Here is a 26,582-nt window from a genome sequence, read left to right on the forward strand (position 1 = left end):
ACATCATTGATCATCATGGTAGTATTCATAACAGCAGAGACAACTTTCACTTGGAATTCCTTCTATGAACAAAAGTTCTAAATAAAAAAGTACTAAGCTCACAGTCAAAGACGATGACGCGTCTTAAGTTTACTTTGTCAAATCTAGGAATTTAAGATTTAAATTGCTTCTCTTTTTCAGCCTCCCTAAATCTAGTCCATCAGCTAGACTTAAAAACTGAAAGCTCACTTTTGTATATTGAGACAGCATCCGGTTAGGGGACATTTCATGCTTGATTTTTGTTGGTAAGCTTAAAGCTGTTACAAAACAAATTTTAAAAGAGATCAATTGGTTAAGGAATCAGCATTTAAAAAAAACATTGTCTAAACCAATGAAGAATAAACCTTCCTACAACAGAGTGTAACAACATGAAAAGCATGCTTTCTACATCTTACTCTGACCTTCCAGAAAACAGTATTAAAGCAGCCACCTGGGTGCCCAAAGGCACAGGTAGGGAGCAGCACAGACAAAGACCCAGTAGGGCAGGGAGCAGAAACAGGGAAGATGGCACAAACAGGGCAGCAAAGAATTTAGAGCTTTTCTTTCAAACTGAACAGACTTACTGAAATATTGAGCTAGTTGGTAAAAGGAGCTATGTAACAGCTGGTCTCTGACGGTAGCTGCCTCTCTAAAGATAACTGACTCCCCACAGGAGATGCATACATAGCCTCAGTTAGTCATCTATTCAGCAGAGGATCACACAATTTCACCTCTGCCATGATGCCTCCCCATTTTAGCTTCATTCTCATGCCAATTACTCAAAAGTTTGCACTGCTTTTAAACAGTTTGATTTAGATTACTCTCGGAAGAAGTAGCACCATTAATTTTTCCTCTGCTGGAAATTAAACCAGCTTCAAGCTATGCTGTGCTTCACCATCATGAAACACATTATAGAGACATACACAATGGAAAAGGAAAAAGGTGGAAGAAAATAACAAATGCAGCAAAACAGAGGAAATTAAGGTTTTTCAATTCATGGATTTTAAAGGAAAACATGGAGAAATTAGAACTGCACTAGGAAAACAAAAGAGAAATGCACACCTAACAACTGCAATTGTTATAGCCAAAGAATACAATTTCAGTCTTGCAAGTACAGAGAATTTGAAGCAGGATCCATGCACAGCATAAAACGGAACACAATGACAAGCAGCAGCTATTCAGACTTGTACTACTAAGAGAAGGTTAGCTTCTATTAATTGCATTACTACTTACGCTGCTTACCTATAATTCCACTGTCCTTGCTCTCCAGGGTGGAGCTGGGGCTGCTGATGGTTCCACAGGGACTACCCTTGTTAGCCACGGCTTTGCCAACACAGCTGTTGAGGGTTGAGCAGGGACTGTCCGTGCTGGGGGACGTGGTGCTGCTTGTGAGGGTGGAACAGGGACTCACTCCCTGGCCGGCTACCGTACACTGCCATGCGAAGAAAAAGGAGCTGTTATTGCACAGAAGGCAGCACGCTACTGTGCTGAAAATTAGAAACACCAAGGCGAAGCAGAATGAGAACAAAGCAAAGAGCCCATTTTTCAAGCAAAAACTTCAAGAAGCAGAAGCTTTATCTTGATTTGGAACCTTAACGACATGTTTTCAGATCACTCTGAAAAAATGACTTCTGAAGAAAAAAGGGAATGTCACAGTTCAGCGGGAGAGCTGCAGCGAGGCAGATCTCTATCAAACCTTCTACTGCGCAGCCCTCCCCTCCGCCCCCAGTATTTATTATTTGGGTTAAATCCACTAGAACTGCACTCTTCTTCACATTTCACTATCAGTGAAACCCAAACTGATGCACTAAGATTCGTGAGCCCTGGCACTAAAAGTGGAGAGAAGCAGGGGAAGAGAGAGTGGCAGCTGCTGTGCAGTCCTGGTTAGCAGAGGAGTTTCACATGGACAGTAGCTGCTTGCTTCTCCCCAATTCCTCTGGCCCCAGGTGACAGAAAAAGACTGTCAAATGGAAATGAACTTCTTGGGAAAAACCAAACACACATGCCCCAAAAGCATGCTCCTATTTTAACACACCACTGACATTTTCCATTCTCATAAATCACCGAGAACAGAAGGGAAAAAAAGTTCCTCCTAAATACTCAAATAAGGCAGAGAGAACCCTAGAAACTATTCACATTCATAGTAGATTAAACCTCCAGAAATGAGGAGTCTTTTTTTAAGAATGCAAGATCAACTCACAATTTCAAAACAAACACACACACGCTCCTGTTATAATTCATTCACAACTCCATCACCATATGCCCATTAAAATGGATTGTATTATGGTATCAAGTAACTGCAACTAGCAAACAGAGGAAATAACATTAGCCCTCTCAAGAACAAGATGAACATTAAATATTATTTTTCCATTATCCTACCATGACTTCATTTTTCTCTTCTATATGAGCAGAAGTTGGAATCCCTTCTCCCAGTAAAAAACCCAATCTTGTCATCAGTTCTTGTGCTGCAGGAGAACAGCTCGACTCTTTATCAGGCTTTGCTTTGGAGTGGGGCAAAAAAAGTTGGTGAACATTAGAGTCTTATATTTGGAAACTGTTACAAGATCTAGAGAAAAGTACAATCCAATGTAAATACCAGTTTTTCTGTCAGTAATATATCACACAGAGAAGCTAACGCCATTTAAACTTTTGGTCCATTAGACTTTAAATTGTTGGCGAGTCTTGGATCCTCTGCATATTGGCACAAACTTGGGGAAAAAAAACACCCCACCCTTCCTGTCAAAACAAAAATGGTTAAGTGCAACCAGTTCATCACTGGCCTGATGGTGGACGTGGTTATTCTCCTAACAGCAGCATCAAACTCAACACTGTTAAAGCTCAGCAGCAGACTGAAATTCTGTTCTAGCAATATTCCAGAAAAAGGCCATCCCCACCAGGCCAGACCTTCCCCTCTGCCCTCGGTCTGTCCTTCACAGCTTAGCTCAGCCTGGGGCGTGCCAGGACAGCATCTACTCCCCATGAAGAGCAGACGGTATCTAACCACACAAGACACAGCTGACACTCAGTGGCACTTGCAATAAATAGCACATTTTTCCCCAAGCTGCAGATTGTAAGAAAAACAGAAAACAATTATTTTAACCGAACAGCTTGACCAGGAAGCATTTCTTCAACAATGTTTGAATTTTACGAGCAACGTAAACCCCATGGTTTGCAAACATGGGCAGTTTAGTAGTCAACCATCCTTCTTTATTTCACTCCAGCTCAGTGCCTACTTGAACACACATATTTCTTCATTTTCTGGACAGCTTAAGCTTTTACTTTGGAAGATCGAATTATCTTATTCTCACTTAATCCCAAAAGGAAGAAGTGTCTATGAAATGCAGCCTCTGTTCAGAGCAGATAGTAAAAGTTTTTGTACCTCAGAACATTTTGCAAATTGACAGGTCTTAGAATATTTGACTGGAAAATGTATTTTCTCTTTTGTCATTTTGAGGATTACAATTAATCTTTAAAATTACAATCCTGGAAATTACAGAATTTGTGAAGTCAATACCTTCATTCTTCTATCAAAATCCTAATATTTTTCTGTTTAAATTTTAATCTTTGACAAGTCTGAGTAAATGTTAGGCATAGCACCAAATTCAGTTCAGCAACGGAGATCAAAGCCAAGAGTCTAAGGTGTTCAACCAGCAACCACTGCTCAATCCTTAAACACCAGAGCTTGACCTTCTGCAGCCTGTCTGGAAGAGCACAACTCTGTGAAGAGGAGGATCATCATGAGATGGTCACCTTTAGGGAGGACTACAGGCTGTCCCAGCTGGACATAAAACTTCAATGACAGCACTAAGATGGCTGTGAAGATGAAAGCAGAAGAGGGGCCAGGGTAACTATAACATACCAAATAGAGCATACGGAAGAAGACGGTGAAAATAATTACAATGAGTTCTGTTTCCAGTAGTAAGTATCAAAAATAACAGGCTTTTTAAAAGAGAAAACATTGGCTTTTAGAATTATTGTTTCCTTTAAAATTGAAGCAAAAGGAAAACAAAAGATTGTTTGGCCGGAACCTCATCAGTGACCTGCAATGACTTTAATGAGGTCAATTAACATTCACTGTCAAAGCCACACTCTGTTACACACTAGTCAAATTTAATGAACATGAAACTTTCCAAGAATGCCAACTAATTCTAGGGAGGTAGCTTTTTCCAGCTTTGCCAACACAGGAGTCTACCGTTACTGCCTTCTTGTTTAGCAAGCTTTTACACCATTTCTAAAATGAAGCATTATACCCAGTGCAGAGCTACCCAGCTGGAATCAATTTACATTAAAAACAAATCCAGAAAAATTCTAGCAAGCTTTTGGCATATGTAGTAACCAACAGCACTCGGATGTCATTTTGACTGCAGTACGTGCACAGCTCCAAGAACTGAGACAGTTACAAAGATCACTAAGTATAATGGCAAGCATCCTCTCCTTACCATGAGCATGTTAAATCTGCAAAACATTCTTACAAATAAAGAATCAGATTTCCTTATTACGCAGGCTCCTTTGTATCGCTCTGTCTGAAACGAACAGCTGTTCTACCAAAGTATGGCTGAACAGGCTCTTACCATGTTGACTGGGTTCTCCTTGCTCTGATCCTTTTCTCAGCGGCAGAGCTGCCTCACCTGGCACCCTTGGACTTTCCACATACTTGGGCTTCCTGGTTGGACCTGCAATGGGAATGAGCTGAGTGGATCTCACTTATTCCAGATGGACCGCAAGTTTCTTATGTTTGGTGTCTATCCTCCGCAATGCAAAAAAAGCAGAGGAATTATTTTTTACATACACAGCTGCTACCGTAAAGACTGCTGCACTTCCACTCTTGTGAGAAAGAAACACTCTCTTTGGGCTTTCTGGAATGCAAAGCCTGCTGGAAAACAGAACCAATCTGCTTGCTGTGACAAACCTGAAGAAGCTGCCTGTGTATGGAAAGCCAGGGACTTTTTCATTTTCAAGCTCAGACAACTTTCAGTGGGCCTCCTTCGCTCAGAGCTTTTAGCTTCCATTGTAACAGGAAGATAATTTTGTTATCAGCATCTTTGAAGCTAGGAGAAAAAGACTACAGGCAGACAGCTTGCAACGTTAGCACATTAAATAATTCAAACCCAAAAAGCTTTACATTACGGCGCACTTTCTCCAAATACTGACGCATGCCCTGATCATAAGGAATGGTGAAGATGAGTTCAAAAAACAAAAGAAAACATTAGTGGCTACTAATGGTTTCTGGGCTCATCAAACAGTGGCATTCCCAGTTCACACACACACTAAGTGCAAACGTACCACTTTCAGTATTAAGAAGAATTGTGTATTCATACACACGCACACTTTTCAGACATTAAACTGATTCACTCTTTACTCTGGTTTGAGGCTGTTTATGACCTTATTCTTTGCCAAATATGGTTTAGTAGCAACCCCAGGAAAAGTTCAGCCAGACAGCTGTGTTGCTGGTCAGCAAAGCAGCGAACAGAAGGGGAGCAGTGTGGCCTTCTGCAGATTTCCCAGAAAAAGCCCAGCGGCACAACTGAACCAACATCTGCTCGCACTGCACACTGGCTGAAACTCTGATCTGAATTCAGGGACTGGTAGTACTGGCAGGTAGACTGCTATGCTGAGGCACAATAAGCTGTAGAACTGAGCCCACCATATATTTATCCACACTCTGAGAAATATGCCAGCAGCATTTAGTATCAATAAAGGCATCTGCAACGCTAAGAGTTTTGGAAAAGCATGAACAGGGAAACTTGTGAAGTTACACACTGGAAAGCTAAGATGCTTAAAGGGCATGGGGAATGGAGACATCATCATCAGTGGCACTGAAAACACAAAGCCAAATTTTTGTCCTAAATTTTCCTTAAGACAATCCAAATTTCTTGCAACGTGTGTAACAAAGCTACTTGAAACTGTCAAAGTCTTAGTGAGCTTAAGGTGTGGTAGGCGATTCCAATGTTTCAGTTACTCTTGGTACGCGCTTGTGCGTGCTGCACACTGCAAACAACTCCGGTAGGTAGGGCGGCTTCCCTCCTCTCATCCTCCTTCTTGCTAGTATATAACTGGGGACTGCTCCTCAGGCTTTCAACTTCTCCTTTTTCTGGTCTGCCATCTCCCTTGCTAACAAAGTAAACCCGATTCAGAGAGCACTGGAGAGCGACTGTAGGACTGATGCTAACTACACCACATGGCCCTTGATACGGTGGCCTTCTCATCTTCAGTCTGGGTCTTCAAACAGCATTCTTCTGCTTGTCTCAGAATTCAAGGGCACACCAAAATTCGCTAAGACAGCCCACATTTTGTTTATTAGAAAAACACAGCATATTTAGGCTACGACACTTGCATCGTACAAAGTGTCCCATCATTCCTTTTGGCAGCAGTCTCAGTTGCTACACTAAGTCTCTGAAAATGACACTGATTCCTTGCTCGCTTTCATGAGTGCTTTAAGGCTGGCGACTGCTTCTACAGACAAGCTGCAACCCCCTCCACCTTGGCCTGGGGCGGCCCACGGCAGCACGCTGCCCCATCACACCGCAGCGTCACAGGCCCACGCACGTTATGCCCCGGGTATGATCTGCTTCGACAAGAGCACTGCGGCACTTTGTTATTGGACTGACTTGTTCTTTCAGATCTCCACCTAGAAGTGGAATATGGGAATGGAATGCTAACCTAATTTCTTAGTTAGGAAATACTGGGCAGGGAACGTAAGTCATATATGAATGCATGTTTGTATCTCTACCTAGAGACTACGGGGCGATTACATTTTTTCAATAAAAGCTAGCTTCGTTAACAACTATCACCAGAGGGTGCTCTCTCAACACTATTTCGTAACAAAAACAAGGGCCATTGGCCCTGGTGAAAGCAGCTATATACACACTCCTTTGAAACAAAATCACATTCTTTAAGGAGACAATAGTCCAAATCTGTCATTTGTAAGCAGAAGTATAACTAGATGTATCAAAGTTGAATAACAAAAGAGCAACCATTCTAAAAGAACCATGTAGCAGTCATATAAAATAGATCAGAATGGAAGTATCTTCAGGATCTATTTTTAACACTCACGCTTTTAAGCTGTGGGGGAGACCCTTTATTGACTTTTCTTCCTCACAAAGTAACGCGGAAGTGACTTACAGCACTTGCAGATCTGATACACGACCCTGCAATGACTACGAAAATTCATGTTAAGTTTGTTTTCATGCCCTGATCGAGAACAGGACACACGAATTAATCTGTGGATGAAAAAGGACCCTTTAAACGTGAACTGTATCTGCACCGTGGAGGCTCTTTCCCAGAAGTGTCGGACGGCTGACTCGGGTCTGACACAAGGTTCACCTGGGACAGTATTTTACCAGCAGCAAATGGCAGAGAAGAATCTAAGTTAGGGAAAACATACTTCCCTGGCACACTGTCCCTGACTGGCATTAAGTGGCTTGTCACTTCCTGAGTCAGCAGCGGTTACCTGCTATTTGAGAGTTCTAGATGGATTTTCCTTCCAAGACTTTACCCTGGTGTTTCTTTAACAATCTGCACCATCCCCAAGTTAACCCAACACTGCACGAAATGGTAATCAGACCGACTCCTTCTCCCACCCATTGTCTTTCTTCCAGGCAGGAAAATATCAGGCAAATCTTTTGAAAGAATTTCTTCTTCAGAGCCACTCCACACTTGGCAGTCACTCCCACAGCCCCTCTCTAGCTCTTTCCCAGCTCTGCCGTAGACTTTTAAAGCTGGTACCACCAGAGCTACACCAGTATCTTCCTGAGGTAGACAACTACAGATTTACACAATCCTGTAACAACACTTCTTTTTGCTTGTTTATGTGCTATTGCTTTCCTACTAATTTTTAATGCTTTTTCGACTGCAGAAGAGGTGATTTTCCAGAAGATTACTGTAACTTGTGCATCTCCTTCCTAATCCTCTGAACTGGGTCTCCCTCCCACCAGTGTTCAACAAATCCGTATCCGTATTGATACCGGGGACTTCCCCGACCCAGGCACAGGACCTTGCACTTGGGTAGCGTATTGCATGCAAGAGGAACCGCTCCCAGTGTTCTCACGATCAGTGCACAAAACTGAAGCCTTAGGTGAAACCGGTTCTCTTACCTAGTCTAGTCTCAAGCATCAGGTATGCCAATTAATTTGTTTATTAACTAAAAGCTTTAATTAAATTTTAATTTAAAAACTAACTAAAAGTCCTATCGCACACTACGTAAGACTCTTCCAGCAGTCATCTTCGGCATTCACTGACGTCTTTAAAAGGAAAGCTGCTTCCTTTGTCTGTTCAAGCGTGATGGTATCAATAATTTACATCCGTAAACACTTAACTCAAGGGCAGCAGCAGTATCTTTCATTCACACCTTAAACTCCAACAACCAATTTTTTGGAACCACCTTTACAAAACAGTATTTTGATTCATTTAGTTGACCCTCCTAAATCCGAGTGCAATCAACTACTAACCCTTTAAGAACACGAACATTGGCTCAATTACACCTGTAAGATACCAACCCAAGCAATCTTCATTCTAGCTTTACAGCAGAAGAAACTCCACTTCCTGTGACAGTTTTCCATTTGCTGCTCCCCTTTGCAGGGTTGTCCTGCTCACAATCTTCTCCTTGTCCTGTATGTTTCTGCTCTTTATCCACCTCCTGCTAAATGAACTATTTCATTAAAGAAGCTTTTGACTCCAAATGAATTGGTCACTTTAGTTCTGCGAATAATTTTAAGCTCCTTAGTAATTTAAGATACAGTTTTTCTCTCCCCTCCTCCTACAGAGTTGAGGACTAAACTGCAGTCAGAAGCACTGGTACTCTTCAAGCTCTTCTCACAAAGAAAAAGCTCCCCGGCACCCTACGCAAATAATTAAAACACAATGTCACTGACAGCAGATTGCGTAAATGGGACTGTGCAGCTTTCTGTGTTCCAGTGAAGAAGTTCAGCTTGCTCTCGTGTGGTTTTCCCTGCCCATGAGACAGTCGTGGCTGAGCTACTCGCAGATGGATGGGCCAAAGAGCAGCTATGGCCACACATGCACTGCAGCAAGGCTGCCTCTCTCAGCTGGGTACGTTTGTCACCATGCCTGTCCACTGTGACAAAACACCACCACTGCCAACAGTGCTAACACACTAGTCTCCTAGCATATGAGGACCGACCAGTTCAGTCTCAAGCCTGAACCTAGAGGCGTAGCGGATGAGAGAAATGAAATGAGAAGCAGGATCTCAGAGATCAGGACAGCAGTCTTGGAGCGACACCAAAACCAGAAAGTCCTGTGTTGGTCCAGGGAGTCCCCAGGCTCGCAGTTTCCAAACCTGTTCTGAACAGTTACCTCTAACTTGCTAAACATTAAGGTACCTAAGCACTTTTCTCAGTGAGATGAGTCCAAACCTGAGAACTGACAATTACACTATTCATGGAACAAATATGCCTATGATGGAACAGAATCCTCTTAGTCTAAAGGGACAGAACGAAAACACCATGCCCCCCACAGTACTAATCCGTACTGGCAACAGCACTCTATTCTCTGAGTCATCTGGAGTAGAAAACTACAAAGAGGTATACAACATTCACAGGGAAAATCATTCCAAGCATAACATCCTTTTCCTACAATTGCATTTTTAATTAAAAAAAAAAAAAAAAAAAAAAAGCTGAAAAAAACCCTGAAGCAACCTAGAAGTAAATTAACCTTCAAAATTAGCATATACTTACACGGGTAAGTAGTGCCTGAGAGAAAGGAGGAAAAAAGTACTATTCCATTAATTTAAATTACAAATCAATTTTTCTGTTTGGATTTATACTCAATTGAACATAAATTTGCAAACTGGCCTGATATTTTGTTTGTTGTTGTTATGCTGTTTTCCATATGGTACTATTGCTAACAGATACAGTAAGTCACCAAAATTTACTAAGATGTTAAAAATGTTTGCAATATCTTTTGCTTAACAAGACACAGTCAAAGAATTTAGCCGTGTGATATGGAGAAGGCTGAGGTACTCGACGACTTTTTTGCCTTAGCCTTCACTGGCAAGTGCTCCAGCCACACCGCCCAAGTTGCAGGAGGGAAAGGTAGGGACTGGGAGAATGAAGAACCACCCAGCGCAGAAGAAGATCAGGTTCAAGACCATGTAAGGTCCCTGAAGATGCACAAGTCCATGAGACCTGATGAGGTGTGCATCCACAGGTCCTGGGGGAACTGCCGCATGAAGTTGCTAAGCCACTCTCCATCATATTTGAGAAGTCATGGCATTCCCACTGACTGGAAAAGGGGAAACAACCCCCATTCTTAAAAGGGGTGAAAAGGAAGACCTGGGGATCTACAGGCCAGTCAGTCTCACCTCTGTGCCTGGCAAGGTCTGCTGATCCTCCTGGCAACTGTGCCAAGGCACATGGAAAATGAGGAGGTGACTGGTGACAGCCAGCATGGCTTCACTAGGAGCAAACTGTGCCTGACAAATTTGGTGGCCTTCCACAAAGGGCTGAGAGCATTGGTGGACAAGGGAAGGGCAGCTGATGTCATCTACCTAGACTTGAGCAATGCATTAGACACTGTCCTGCATGACATTCTTGTCTCTAGATTGGAGTGACATGGATTTCACGGATGGACCTCTCGGTGGATATGGAATTGGCTGGATGGTCTCACTCAGAGAGTTGCGATCAACGGCTGAATGTCCAAGTGGACACCAGTGACAAGTGGCGCTCCTCAGGGGTCGTCAGTATGGGGACCAGTGCTGTCGAACATCTTTGTCGGTGACATGTACAGTAGGATTGAGCACACCCTCAGCAAGTGTGCTGATGACACCGATCTGCGTGGTGTGGTCGCCATGCTGGAGGGAAGGGATGCCATCCAGAGGGACCTGGACAGGCTTGAGAGGTGGGCCCGTGGGAACCTCATGAAGTTCAGCAAGGCCACGTGCAAGGTCCTGCACACGGGTCGGGGCAATCCCAAGCACAAACACAGGCTGGGCAGAGAACGGATTGAGAGCAGCCCTGAGGAGAAGGACTTGGGGGTGCTGGGGGCCGAGAAGCTCAACATGACCCAGCAGTGTGTGCTGGCAGCCCTGAAGGCCAACCATGCCCTGGGCTGCATCCCCAGCAGCGTGGGCACAGGGCGAGGGAGGGTCTTCTGCCCCTTTGCCCCGGTCTGTTGAGACCCCCTGGGAGCCCCGTGTCCAGCTCTGGGGCCCTCAGCACAGGACAGACCTGGAGCTGTGGGAGCGAATAGTGTTGGAGTGAATACTGTTTTTTCAATAGTTTTATGTGATGGATAACCAGATTGCAAGTGGATGAAGCAACTGTAGAAGGAAAAGGTTTGCTGAAGTCCTACTCAAAATGCTGACACATTTTAAAGAAATGACAATGCATAGAAATACTTGCTGCTCAGGTGGTAGTGAAGATAAGCAAAGAGGTGAAATTAGAACAAAAAACAAAAGCAAAACTACCCCTCTGAAGCCAGAGATTAACACCTACTTGGAAATATGCAGAAAGGGCAATGAAAGGAAAAGCAGTATGAACAACTTGCCACTTCATTCATTTACATTGAAGATTTTTCTGGTTTGGACATCACCAACTAGAGGCTAATTCTGTGAAAGATTTTTAATGTCAATACCAGCTACACAAAAACTTAAAACATTTTACAGTGCAATTCTTACTGCAAAATGTTCTTCCATGCAGCAGTTTAAAATTATTTAACCAGGAAAAAACTTTTTTATTCACTGATCATTTAAGCATCATTAAGTAGGTATTTTTAAATCAGCAAATATAGATGCAGGACTAGGTATATGTAAACTATAGACAAATTTGCTAGAAAAGTGGGGAACGTACTGAGTATGAAGCCCTCAAATATAGATGTTTTCATGAACATCAGTGCAAATAACTATTGGTTAACTAGAACTTAGAGTTTTCAATTTATAACTCTCCAACACACTGTCAGGAAAACCTCACTGTTTTTAATTTACTAACCAAAACTTTAAACCTAAATCTACTCAGACTCAGTAAAAAGTTATCAAAAACTCTTCATTAAAACCTGGGCAGCATTTAGTGAATATACTCCTTAAACATTACCACTGAGCATACACAGAGTACATTGCTTCAGTCTAGTAGACACTAAACAGAATCTTATTTCAAGGAAATAAGTTACACAAGGGTATCACCTTATATATATTACCATCAACTTGCCTGGGTTATAAGCACAGAAACACAGCAGAGAAACAAAGGTAGAAGAAACAATTACATGTCAAGGGACAATCTCTTCCTCTGCTCTCTTACACAGTTTCAAAGACTTTAAAAACTATTAATGATATGATTTACATTGAAAAATACATCTCTAAGTAGTTGCTTGGTCTTCACTATCTTCAAACTGAGAGGACTGAAATTAGAATTTTTTTCTACCACTGGTTAGATAACTTCATCAGTGTATCTGAACTTCAGAATACTACTTTAACTTTCCGTGCAATCCTTTCTTCTTTCATTCACTGTACCCTGAAAAAGCTTTCACTTGCTGTTTTTAAGTTACTACAACAGAGTGCTTTGAAATCAGCACATTAGTACTCTCTGTTTTCATTACTCCTGCACCAGATGCTAGACAGATGATTTGTATTAAATCATCTTCCATCAGCTACACTTTGTTGAAAGTCAAAGGAATAGCATGGAATGTTTCCCCCAGCATCCTCTCACCTGGTTAGGTATTTGTACAAAATAACGATCCATAAATGCCAATGCATTCACAGCACTTCACAAACTTAAGATAGGTTTTTCTTCGGCTATGTATCATGATGGAATAATGTCATCATGGAATTCATTGTGAATATGGCTTTTCGTTCAAAATCTATCAACCGTCATACATTTTCTGCAAGAGAAACAGTCTGCAGCCTACACTCCGATTATAAAAATGAATCGGAACACGGAACTAAACCACGGACTTGGTATGTTGCTAAGATATTATCTCAAAGGTACCTAGAACGCAGTTAAGTTTTCCCAGCAGTAACAAAACGAAGAGTTAGATCCTGACCTTCACTTTAGTCTTTGGCAAAAATCCCATTTCCTTCTACATTACACGACTTCACTCTTATCTTTAACATTGTTTAGCATGCAGATCACTTGTGGTAAGAGACAAAACAACAAAATACCATTCTGTGGCTCAAAATTTCTATATGAATTGTAAACCAACTCAATTTAAACATGAAGTGAGATCATTATTTTCAAATTTTGAAAGGAAAAAATAAATATTGATAAGCAGCTTAAACCAGTAACACATTTTACAAATTGTATTTACTGCCCTGAGGCAATTCTTTGAGCAAGAATTTTTCTTTAATTTCATGTAAAATGGGTCGTTAACCAAGACATTTCTCAGTTCTGACAAAAACCAACTTTCAACACTGTTTGTTCCTACACCTTATAAACTTTACAACAAAGAATCTCAGAGCTGTTGAGTGTCTCCACAAGTAACAGGAGTATGGACGATTTCACTTGACACTCAGGCTTTGACCTGAATGAACCCAAGTGATGTTAGCATGTTGGAATGATTTATATGTGCAGAATGCTGATAAAAAGGGAAACAGATGGAACACCTTCTTTAGCAAGGCTCACACGTAAGTATGCAGTCATTACTAAGGACACAACTGCTAAAATTAACAACTTTCTTGCCACAACTTCAGCAGCAATTTATCTATTAATACATCTATGCATGCAGATACAAGTAAAACAAATGAACTGCAAAAGCCACAAACAACATTCACTCTTACACAGTCACCAACACATGCATTAAACGAAGGTTTTTGCAGCGGTCTTCTACCTAACTGATATACTAACCATAAATAACCAGTTTTGAACATGCTCAGACATTTCATTATAGGTATCTGCAACATCAGTTAGAATAATTCTTTGCCATATGAAATAATTTTTTCTGTTTAATCGCCAATTACCTTTTTTTCCCCTGGGAACATTTAAAAAGCATTCATCGTTCTTGTTCTTACGGCAAAAGATTAACATGACTTTACTGTGTCATTTTTATATAAAGGGTATCAAAAATTGAGCTAAAGTGCTATTGAGAATTCAGTTGCTCATCAGTTTCATTTTACCTGGAGACTTTTTGTTCGATCTTGACAGCATCAGATAGGACTGGCGTGGCAGCAGAGGCGAAGACGGCAGCGACACTGAGACTCCTTTAGCCAGGTTCATTCTGTAAGTGTCCTCCGAGACTGGCTGATCGTCAGTGGGAAAATCTGCATTGTGGCCAGATGTTGCAATAACCTGCAAGGCATTCTCTGGGCAGGAGTCACCTGCTAAAAATTAAATTTTGTCATCCGTTATGTGATATACCAAAACAAAAAGCTTACAGTTCAACTGAAATACCAGTATTTAAACACAGGAAAACATATCTGCCAGCAACAATTCAGCATGACTGGTCTTACGGTGTACCCTCTACTGCAGAATCCACTAGAAATTTCAAAAATTTGAAATTCACACAAGTAAGCAAGATTTCATTTTACTGTAATAGAGCCAGCAAGGGGTAAGAAAAACCTCACTTTCAACAAAGTAAGTATTTTTCAGATTTCGTCCTTAGAGGTAAAACCATGTTTCCTATGAAGATAAAACTATTTTTTACAGCTGAAAAGGTATTTTAGGATCACTGTGATATCCTGAAAGTTAAGGCCACCTGAAGATACTATTTACTGAACTAGTCAAAGGAGAAATTTAGTTGAGTTACCACTTACACTTAATTAAAAGGCGGATCACAAAAAGGTACACTCAAAGATGGCCAGCTTAACCTTTATTTAAATCAGTTTTTCTGATTTAAAACTGAGAAGTCCAGTGATGTGTAATTTGACAGCAACAGTGATTTTTTTATCTAAGGAAAAAACAGTATTTGTGAAACAATAGCTTAAGTGGCACATCAAAACAGTGAAATACACTCAAAATAGAGAAATTTCTTGCTGGTGCAGGAAACACAATTTCAGCTAAATCAAGAACTTATTTTCAAAACAACAGAAAAATACATTGCTCACAGTAATGATTCAAAGACAGCAGAAATACATGTTGAAAGTGCGAGGTTTCTCCCAGTCAGATGACAGAAACAGAGCTGAAAAACAAATGTTAACAACTAACTACAGCTTTTTTAATATCTAAATTAGAGTATCGCTCACCAATTTACAAGAACTACTGTTGAAATTGAATTGGTATGACCAAAGTTAAAAAAAGCAAAACAACCTGATGCAAAGAGGAAGGAGAGTGCCAGAACATTTTCTAGAGAATTCCGTACGCGACAAGCAGCATAGCTGAACTACTGGAACCCAAAGTACAACTGGCAGAGAAGACAAACAAAGGAGTAGTATCTCTTCAAATGTGAATCCCTCCTAGCAGGTTTATTTTCTTGAAGTAGGGAAACACTTCAGAGAAACGTGGCTCTCCAAGATCTGCATTTCTTGTTCATTCTGTTGACACCCAACTGCTGCCTTCAATTTTTCACAGCTGTTCTCCTGCCACATTCCACTACAGGCAGCACTAACTGCACACAATGAACTTCCACACTCTGTCAGAAGGAAAAACCAAACCCAGCCCTTTGAGAAGAGTAAAAATGTTTTTCTCAATTTAACTACCGTTCTGCTTTTTTAAAAGTATGCATGGAAGATACGAAAAGCGAACATGCCTGAACATTAAAGTCTAATTCCCTACTTCCAAAGGTGCCTGTATTTCTGATTATTTGGGGTTTTTTTCCTAGCCATACTTCTTTCCTCACAAGAACCGCACAGCAGGGCTACGCGTATCTATTTGTAAGATAAATGACCTTGACGAATGCTATGCTAGATTCAAACTTTTCTTAACGTTTCCGAACTGTAGAACTTACTCTCTTATTCCTCTGAAACCAACTAAACTATCACCTTCCAAAAGTTCTCTTCTCTGTTCAAACGAAATTAACAGTAACAGGTAATGATTTCCAGGAAACAGCTCTAGTCTCATCAAGTCAAGATGGAAATTAAAATCTAAATAACTGTAACTTTATATTCTTTTTTGAAGCCCACTGCAACTATTCCAGGAGTATAACTATTGGTTTTAAATCCTGGGAACTAGAAACGCAGCTTCAATGCTTCAGCAAGCTAGCTGTAACACACCGTTCTTAGAAAAAATACACTCTAAGTATATGTTTAAAATAAAAATATTAATATTTTAGATACTATAATCACATAAGAGACTTTTTTGAAACACCAAGATATCTAAATTACTGAGTTCCCATTCACTTTCAGTGGAAATCAAGGGGCTGAGGATTTTCTTTTTCTGTTCTTTTAGAAATTAAACTTTCACAATAGCTGTTTTTAAACACAGATTTAACATTGGGTATGTTGTTATTTATTATTCAACTCAGTACACGTCAGTTTGCTTCAGAAGTTGTTTAAGAATGTAGAGAGAAACTTGTTGTGATACTCCATTTTTCCCTTTGAACACAAGCAAAAATCAAGAACTTAGCATGGTAATGCAGCTAACTACAATTAGACAATACTGGCATTCTTGTTAAGAGTGTTTTACTGGATACGTTGCCAAGGTTGTAATTTGGAATTTGGGTAGGTATTCCCGCTGAAATGCTAGTGAGAGGGTGCAAGAGACAAGAGAACAACAAACAAAAAATACCTCCCCCCCTTCAGGGTTAGTAAGTCCACCTACAGTTCCCTAATTTCCATTTTCCCTTTTACTATGATGCAAAAAATCATTGTTTAATTCATTGTCTTCTCAGCAGACTCCTGAATTAATTTTAATTTATCCTGCTCTATTATACATGAAACATTACACCACAGAAGAGAGCTAGATGGGACTCAATACAGTGCTGGCATGACTCTAATCAGTCAGTTTAGACTATTTGATCATGACAGTAATTTCAAACATATTTTACAGTCCATATATATACACCACTGTATCTTAGCAATTTTTGTTACAGCTGTACTCCATTTTTTCTTATTATTATATTTTCCTGACAGCACTGCAGATCTGCTGGGAGAGGTACAAAGAGGTACAAAGATCAGACTCGGATTCTAAGAGCAGTATGACTTAAAAACAAAAATCCAGAATGTGTACCATAGAAATTCTCCTTTTCAATCACTTATTTTCCCGATTTTACAACAAGCTTTTGCTCATCGTCACTTCTATATCCATGCTGTTAAAATGCAATAGCTCTCTAGAGCAAAAATTCGCACCTTGAGAAAACCCAACCACACTGGCTTCAACCTATGAGGACATCATACTCTCAGTGATGTTGGAACATGTTTAAACTGTAACGTATTCTACTGAGGCAAAAAAAAGCATGTTATAAGTGAAAAATGTTTAGGATACTACGCAATAGCAGACAGCTAGTAGACACAAATTCCAAGAAAGCAGAAACTGCACAGTTGCTCACCCAGGACCTTTCTAAAAAACCTGTTAACTGAATGAAACAGTAGCGAACTGACCAATCTCACATTTGCGACCTCAAAAAACACAGAAGAGGAATAGAAGGGAACCAGCAGAACTCGCACCCCACACCCTCCGAATACTGTCCCAGCCACAGGCACAAACCAGATCTTCTGCCAGGAGGACAACTCCCCACAGTCCCCCGTGATCCACGAAGAACTCCAACAGCAATACACAGCCAACAGAAACCTGTGACATTTGAACGCTACAAGCGCACGTGGACTCCAGGGGCTGTTCACGGGGACATGATCTGTTAACGGCAACTGAAAGCTGCTTTCAGCTCGGGAAGTCCTCAAGCCCACCACAGTTAGAGTCTGGCACCAGGGTCAGCAGGACAGCTGCTTGCTCTGCTGTCTCCCTTCCCTACGCACCGCCTCAGGGTTTTTCTTCCCACCGGCTTTCTCCCTAACAGAAGTAAGGACACTCTCACCCCTCAGAAGGGAGCAAGAGGTAAAGAAACAGGGTGCGAGGGCACAAAGAAGGAAGTGTGTAGGAAGGCGGAACTGGGCAGAAGATCTGGAAATACACCTTGTCTCTAGCTGGTGCTAGGATGAGGCTCACCTTTCTGCACCGCGTGTAACAGAGTCACAGCAGCAGGAATAGCTGCTTCATGTCCAGTTATGACTGCAAGATACCAAGTTCCCACTGAGACAATCCAGTTCAACTGAGCATCACTAAAGCACTTGCCTCAGACATACAGAATCCCAGAACGGCAGAGGTTGGAAGGGCCCTCTGGAGATCATCCAGTCCAACCCCTGCCAAAGCAGGGTCACCTACAGCAGGCTGCATGGGACCGCGTCCAGGAGGGGTTTGAGTATCTATATATACCCATGCAATTTTATAATAGGTTCATGGGTCTATAGCACAGTGGGAGTTACAGGACAAAATCAGAGGCCAAGATCCTTGGACACAGCAGATGACCTCCTCTACCTCTTGGTCCTATGAGCTCTCTAAATGGACCTACAAAATTTATTATTCTGGCAGTCCAGCACAAAGGGAGGTTCTATAGCCACACAAGTAATGTTACTCATGGCTGCCTATAGTTAAATTACACATGTGATAGTGTGGGATGGCAAGCTCCATTTTATATGCTTTTATCATCCTTTCCTAAGTGTCTGAATCTATCCTGTATCTTTAATGTATCCTAATCCTGCATTTTCTGCTTTGTATAAATTTGGCTGATGACCGAATCTACACAGTTCATCCAACTTACTGCAAAATTCCCATAAGATACCTGGATCTACATATATGACAAGACAGACCTAAAATTAGTGAGCCTGTGGGACCCACAAGGTGATGCATTACGCTTTCCACACAGCTTGATATTAGGGAAACAATACTAGAAAAATACATGAGTAATAGCTGTCAAAATACAAGTTGTTACAATGCTTGAATACCATCAGGTGCCACACACTGATGCACACAGAAAACCAAAATTATTTGTTACTAAAAAATCACTAAGGTTGGTAATTTCAAATATTTTAGCTACCAGAACAATACCTCAAGTTTACATTAGATTTCTCGGTCTCTACCCCAACGTAAAACAGACAAACACCAGTTCTGGAATAGGAGGAAGATGATATCTCAAGTTTTTTCAGTGATGTCAAACTAAAACACAAGGAAAGGTCCTGTGAAATCCCACTTTCTTATTTTTAAAACCTCTGAGTTGTACATTTTCCACTGCCAAGTAGCCTCCAGACAAGAAAGTTTCATAAGCATCAATCAACACCAGAGAACTTACTCAGCAGTGAAAGTAACCATGGAAACAACTTACTAGCTTTTAAAACCACACACAAAAAGCTTTGAGAATGGAAATCAAATCCCAGTTCAGTTGCACCTAGGGATACAACTGAAAGGCATAATCTGATTAACAAACTACTCCCCCCCCCTTAAGATACAAAAAGATACAAGGGTGGCTGACTAAAGTAATGATTTTGTACAGCCTAATATCCTAAAAGAGAACTTGAATTTTAAGATTAAACTAATCTGTTTATTGAATAGGGAGGATAACTAAAATGAAAGCCTTTACAGTGTGTATGTCAGTATTAAACATAATAAAACACATCTAATTCTTCATTCAATACAAGTTGCTTAGAAACCAGAAGAATGCTTACTACTTTATCAAAATATGTGTAACCTGGACTTTGGTACAGATGTTGGAATTCAGATTATTTTAACATGAAGGAATAGGACCACAACCTTCAAAACAGTGAAAGCTAAAACAATAAAAATGCAGACTCCTGAAATCTGAATACTGACAGCTACTGCAGAACAGACAACGTTCCACAGACCCAATATGCATTTGAGACAGCTGATTTTGTCTTTTTCTCCCTTAACCTGTCTACTGAAGTGAAACAAAAGACTCTCAACCCACTTAAAATATATCTTACATAAAACTGTACTATAGCAGAAGAAATCTTAAACTCTGCAATTCTGCTTAAGATTAAAAAAAACCCCCAAACAAGAAAACCCCAAACCCCAACCAGCAGTGTTAACACTACAGGACCCTGCTGCTGGAAATGGCTCCTCAGAAGCACCGCGGGGTGAAGGGCACCAGTGATACCTCCCAACTAACCAGAACTCGACTATAACAGCCCAGCTCCGACCAGATTACCCTGGCACCTACTGGACAGCAAACAAGCAGCAAACAAACTTTGCCACCTAACAGCTGCAAACTTTGCACTTGTGTAACACGCTCGGGGCAGGGGAGCAGAAGGTGGCAAAATCCTGGGTACCGCTGCTAACCGTCCTGAGAAAGAGAGCCTGCTGACAGGACTGGCCCAGCACCACGTCTCCACGACAGCCGCGGCTGGCTGCTGCCAGCAGTCCTCAGCGCTCAGCAGACAGCGAAGCCAGGGAAGAACTCTATACTGTCTACAGAGGAGAACACGACCAGCGCTGAGCCTGGCAGCTGGCTCAGTCCCAGCCTGCACGTGACTGTTCTGTCCGCACGCTGCCCTGACGTTTCTACCGCAAGAAAGCAATCGCTGAATTTGTCAGCCGCTAGTGTACGGCTGTTGTTAAAGGCTGTCAGGGTGGCAGAGCCGTGCAAATGTGGCCCCGGGAGGCTGCAGAGCCCCCAGCCTCAAAACCCAGCTGGACACCATCCTGGGTGGGGCAATTCTGTGATAACGTCTACATGTACAGCTATCACTGAAACTCCTGTCAAGCTCTCTGGAGAATCTTTACCAGGAAAAGCTGGAAAGGTGAGCTTAAGAGGGATAATTCCTTTGCTGTTTTAAAGCAAGCACAATGGTCTGAGTCAAGATGGAATGAAGTCACACTGACACGGGGAGCACGCAAAAGATCGTAGCGACAGTAACTACTGCTGGGTTACTTTGCTAGCTGCTTTACCTGTGGCTTCTGTTCCCTTCACACCAAGCACCCCACCGTGCCTCTGTGAAAACTGCCGAGTTTGAAGAACAGCACAAGCAGCAAACCGCACCCATCGGCACGCACATGCAGCACTACGAAAAGAAAGACTGCCTCTGCGAACAGGAATAGCCAACCTTCAGATGTGCTTACACGTTATTACTGGCAGCCCTATTAAACTTTTTTCTGCTTGGTAGGATGTGTTTCACCCTAACAAATGTTAAGAAAAATGAGACTATACAGACAAGTTCAGAAGGAAATTATGAGTGGGAAAAAGAAACTCATTGTACGGCATGAGGAAAGCCATACAGCTGGAAAGCCCTATCCAGAATGGGGCATCACTATGTCTAACTAATAAGAAACTGTTAAAGGATTACCAAAACCAGGGGGGTTGATATTTTAAAAACCAGCGTTCTTCCACGTTCTGTTCCCATCCTATTTTTCAACAGAACTGACAGGCAACTGTAGACAGAACTCTGTAGCACGGTTCAGTGACTGTGTATAAGGTGCTTTCCTTTAACCGCAAAACACCAATAATTGCCCTTTAAAGGATCTCTGCCTTTCAAAACTGAAATGCTTACACGTGTGCATGTACTTGTACATACACAGCCATTTCAACTTAGTGAGAAGGCAATCCAGGAGGACAGAAGGAGCCAAGTGACCTGCTCTTTCCAGCTAGGTAACCCCTCATGCTACTGCTAGCACCGGTCAGGAGTGGAAAGAAAATTCATGGTAAGTGAAGCCGTCCATCAGCTAGCCTTCTGGAGTAAGAAAAGGGGCTTCTGTCACGTAAAATACATGCCTTAGGGAAGACCAATGTTTAATTCTGTTGCTCTCGAGACCCTGGAGAGACTAGCTTGGAATGGAAAGAAAAATCATTACAGCCTGAGTAACAGAAGCAGTGAAGTGCACTGAGTAAGAAACAAACCAAGTAAAGATTAGAGTAAATGGTCCAGATGGACAATCTTGGCCAACTACACTCATACTTGAAATTATTTGCTCACTTTCTGGCATTTATTACTGAACTCTGGATTACTTTTTCAGTACAGAAAATACTAATGCTCTGTTGTAGTGTTACTTAAAAAAAACAACATTTTTTAAAGAAAACAGTGTAAAACAGAGGTTATTAGGACCACTGAAGTAATTTCTATTTATGTGTTTCAAGGGCAGGATCTTCCCACCCCTGGTTTCTATGTACATGAGATACATCACTGGAATTAGCTTCTGGGAAAAGACATCCACCACATTAAATACCCACTCCTCAGCAAAAAAAAGGAGCTTAAACTCTTAAATAACTGTCAACAGCCACGGAAAGTGGGCAAAGCAACACAGAATAATCAAAAACAGCTCCATATTTTAAGCATGAAACAATGCTTCTTCTGTTGCAAGATATTTTTAGTGTAACAACAAAAAATCAAACTGAAGCTTGACAGTATTCCAGTACAAGTTCAATGCTCCAGCTAGTGGGTGTGTACTTCAGACACCACAAAGTCTCTTTGCACTTAAAATTCAAAGCCTAGTATCACAGAGAGTTTGGATAGAGAAAGCCAGCTGAATTTGCACATTTAGTTTTGCCAGAAGAGTACTTGGAGGTTGTGATGCTCTCAGCTTGGTTACATTAGTCAGACAGAAATGTTTAATGAGACACAATGCAAGAAAGCTGGGGGTCAAATCTGCATTTAACTAAACAAGTTCAGCTGAGAGTCAAACCCTTACAGCTACAGGGCAGCAAGTCCAAAAAGAATTTAAAGATAGTAGTGGGTCTTGATAAAAGATTAGGCCTTCTTGCATACCAGCTTCCCTTTTAAAGTAACAATTTAGTTGCTATTAGCAAAAAAAAAAAAAAAAAAAGTGTCAGTGAATTTAAGCACACTTATGTTTATCATTCAAAGTGCTGCACTTGTGTTGTGCGACAGTGGCCTATGCTAATAGGAACGGGAGAAAACAACAAGAATGGCACAACATCATACAAGCGATCACAGCTCACGCCTTTGAAAGCCATTTTGTTTTTCAAAAAGAAGACCAAGTATAATCTCATTTTCTTAATTGTATCTGATCATATCTCAAAAAAGGAAGAAATTTCAAAATCACAGATTTCCTCCAACTTGTTTAGTAGAAAATGTTGATAAAGATTAAGGCACACAACCAAAATAACTGAGAGTATGCCAATCTACAACAGAACATCATGCAGAAATAAAAGCATGCATTCTATCCTAACATTCAAAAGCTTTGTACACTCATATTAAGGTCAAAGATACGTTATATAACGATACTGGAATACAAGAAGAAGGAAAAACAAAGGAAACAAAGTGTCAAAAGAGTATTGTAAAAAATAAAGTTTGATCTATGGGAGAATCAAAGAAAATCCAAGAAACTTATTTGTAGCCCCAATTAAAAAAATCTGAATATGAAGACAATCACTGAATGTAAGATGCATATGAATGAATAAGCACTTCAGTACTTTTTATTTCATCATCCAGAAATCAAAACCACCGATCTCATTTCTCCACATTTTCTACCTTTAAAGCACTATAGTCTTGCATTCTACACATTATGTTTGTGTTGACATAATAATTTGTCCCTTGTCATCCGAGCGCTACACGAATGTCTGACAAGCCTTTCAGCTGGAAAACGTAAAAGTCCCAACTACTTACCACATTAATTTCTACTGCAATCAATGAAGTTTTCATGCATACCGTGTACCGCATTTGATGTTAAACTTCTGACGGGATTTAGCGCAGGAGGAACACTGCAAACTAAGCACAATACTTCCTTTATTCATGTTCCTTCAGGCTTGATATTGGGTCAACCCAACGACAATGCTCATGCTACTAAAAAGCCATCGGAAATAACTGAGCATGTTCTGTAGAAATTTAACATACGGGATTATGTTTTCTTTTTAAGTTGAATTACAAGTATTTTGTACTGCATGGTCTTTTGCTTAGTAAGTAAAAAAAAAAAAAGCAGATTACCAGAATGCAGGCAAGTTGCTGGCTTTGGCACAGTTAAAGAAAACAAACTTAATTATATGCTGCAAAGCAGCTCGCAGCATATAAAACCAACAGGAAATACTAATATAAATCTCTCTGAAGCATTTTTAAGCATTTAAGAACGAGTAGTCGAGGAGAACTTCTACTAAAACAACCATAATTAAAAAGTATTTTTTGTCTGTATTCTGAAGAGTATTAAGTACATTCTTTATACTATCATCTCCTCACGGACACAGACAAGACTTGCAGGTAAATCTGCAGAACTCGAGCTCGAACAACAGTCTTCTGGCTCTGGTTTCTTGCACTGTGACACTACAACACAAAGTTTCTGTGCCATACTGAAATAACAGAGGCCAAGAGGGGCAGAGGCAGAGAACCTCCCAGTGACCACAGAGATGAATTTAAAAACCTCGAGGAAAGAAACTGGAAAACATACAATCCACAATCAACATGAAAACAACACAGAGGAGAGAGCAGAAAGAAATTTCCAAGGTAGTTAGAACGAAACACAGGGTAGAAAAAAGAGATGAGACTATCTTAAATCTAGAAAATAAAGTCCATTAACAAAACAAAAGCAAAAGGCAAAGATTAATGAAAGAAAATGTGTGCCCTGAGCACAATCCATAAGGACAAGTGAGAGTTACACTAATTGACTCCCAGTCAAACATACCAGCTCTGCCACTTCTCACCAGAACAGACACCACCTAAGAAATCTCTAAAGAACTTGAAAACTCATTCAGAGTTTAAAGAGATAATACTTATTTGACTATAGTAACCTGACAAAGAGGAGAAAACACCATATTTTTACCTTGTTCCTGAGACTGAATAAACCTTAAGAAACAAAGGCAAACTGAGAGAGTAATTGCTGTACACTTCCAGCTCAGTGTAGATGAGCCAGTATAAAACCACAGTTTACTTTCCAGCATACAAAAATTAATGTTCCTGTTTGCCCTCTTCTGCTTGGGAAGCTCCATTACCAGGAGCAACTGGTAGCCAGCCCAGTTTACTCCCCCTTTACCAAGCATGTACATCACTTTAACGGAAGAACGAGGGACTAGACAGAACAAAAATCAGCTTACAGATATTTATTTCCATAGAACACAAATAACTATGTCTGAAGGGGTGTAAAACCAGGTTGTTTCATACTGCAGAAAACCTGAAAAATAGGTGGATGCAGAAAAGTGGGATGCCTGGGTCAAAAAAATGGTTTGTTTGAAATTCTGCCCCTTTGGCACACCAGTTTACATGAATACGATATCAAGTACCTTGTCTTCAAATCCACGATTAGAAGTAAGTTTAATGAGTTTTGTTTTGAAAAGTTGTTCTATGCATAAACAACACGCTGTCAACGTTTCTCTCTTGTCACCTATGTTCACGTTTGCACACACTGATATGCAATATTGTATGTAATTACATATGTGCATGTTTAAATACACAAATTTTGCTTCATTAAGATTTCACCTAATCCTACAACAGCCACCTACCTGCCCATGCCTCCCAGCTGCATCTCAATAAACTTATTTTAATAAAACAACTGTAGATTAAAGAAGCAACTGTAGGATCTGAGTCCAACCACGTATCGCTAGCATACTGCTGTCAGAGTAGCCAATGGTGCCGTTTTTTGATCCAAAAGTGAGATTCCCACATGACAGTCTTCCACCTGATTAGGGCAGAAGGTGTTTATACAAAGACCCTCTACCAGTCTTTAGCACAGCACTTCAGTCTCTCTCCCAAAGCATCAATGCTGATCCTTGCAACCCTCTTTCAGGATAACTCTGAATTTAAAATGTTATTAAAAATTGTAAATAACACATTCAGCAGTTAGATTTCAAAAACATTATGCATATCTTCAGCTCTTAAGGCCTTATGTCAGGGCACAAGAGCAAATTCTAACACTGAAACCCATACAAACTACTTTTGAAAAAGCAGTCCTAATTTCTTTTTGTTCTTTAGCCCTTCTACAGATGTTTTAATACTACAGTTGTGCCTTCAGTCCAGGAAAGAAAAAAACACTCCTATTTGCACTGGTTCCGCCCAGCGAGCAGATGTAAAACCATTAAGGCACAGCCAACGCACAAACAGGAAGGTCTATTCAGTGAAACAGGAATCATCCCACTCGGCTCTGAATTACGCAGACTTCCAGGCATTCCTTTTGTCCACAAGCAAACCCACAGGACAACAGGGGTTACTTCAGTTTACGAACAAGCTACTGCAGTTTAGCCCAAACCTCTTCCACTCTGACTTCAGCTGGTGTGACACGACGCCGAGCAGCCAGGGCAGAGCTGTCAGGAGCTGCACTGCAGCACCCCTGCGCCTCTCCTCCGCTGGCCAGCTGGGATGCAAAGCACGACATGTCTGCCCACGCACTGCAGCAGAAGTTTGCCAGCACATTTCATACAGTCCATTCCGAAAGGGCCACGGCAGCTGAAGAGTCTCCTACCTTCCAGCTGTTCAACGTTATTCCTGAACGGGGTATGTCGACAAAAGATCACAGAAGTCTTTCTAACCGGGTTCAGCCTGGCACTACTGAGCCGCGCTCTCCCACCACCTCCTGCTGCACTGTGAAGCTCTGAAAAACCCAAACTTTTTCAAAACCTCATCAGCAAAAAAAAAAAATAAATGAAACCTACCTGCCCACAAGGCTAAGAGAAGCATCTAAATTTACTACTGCATTACTCTCTTACACGGTGGCTAGGAGGATGGATGTTTCACAGTAACTGCTCTCAAGCCAGCTTGCATCGTTAGCACACTTCTTCACTCTCTCCATAGCTCTTCAGAGAGCAGT

General features: G+C 41.1%; 1 protein-coding gene across 6 annotated transcripts in view; it reads right to left on the minus strand.

Annotated features, from left to right (window-relative positions):
* Nucleotides 1-26,582, minus strand: part of TANC1 (tetratricopeptide repeat, ankyrin repeat and coiled-coil containing 1) — a 114,420-nt gene that overhangs the window by 41,158 nt on the left and 46,680 nt on the right. For 5 of the 6 annotated variants that reach the window (XM_075430906.1, XM_075430904.1, XM_075430903.1 and 2 more), the window contains 4 exons: nucleotides 14,078-14,281; nucleotides 4,590-4,691; nucleotides 2,398-2,519; nucleotides 1,261-1,450 (listed from right to left, as the gene is read on the minus strand). In XM_075430906.1, the coding sequence (XP_075287021.1) occupies nucleotides 1,261-1,450; nucleotides 2,398-2,519; nucleotides 4,590-4,691; nucleotides 14,078-14,281 (618 nt within the window). The remainder of the gene's footprint in view (nucleotides 1-1,260; nucleotides 1,451-2,397; nucleotides 2,520-4,589; nucleotides 4,692-14,077; nucleotides 14,282-26,582) is intronic. The other variant, XM_075430902.1, reaches the window with a different exon arrangement.

This window comes from Opisthocomus hoazin, chromosome 9, assembly GCF_030867145.1.
Source record: "Opisthocomus hoazin isolate bOpiHoa1 chromosome 9, bOpiHoa1.hap1, whole genome shotgun sequence".
Classification (NCBI taxonomy): Eukaryota; Metazoa; Chordata; class Aves; order Opisthocomiformes; family Opisthocomidae; genus Opisthocomus; species Opisthocomus hoazin.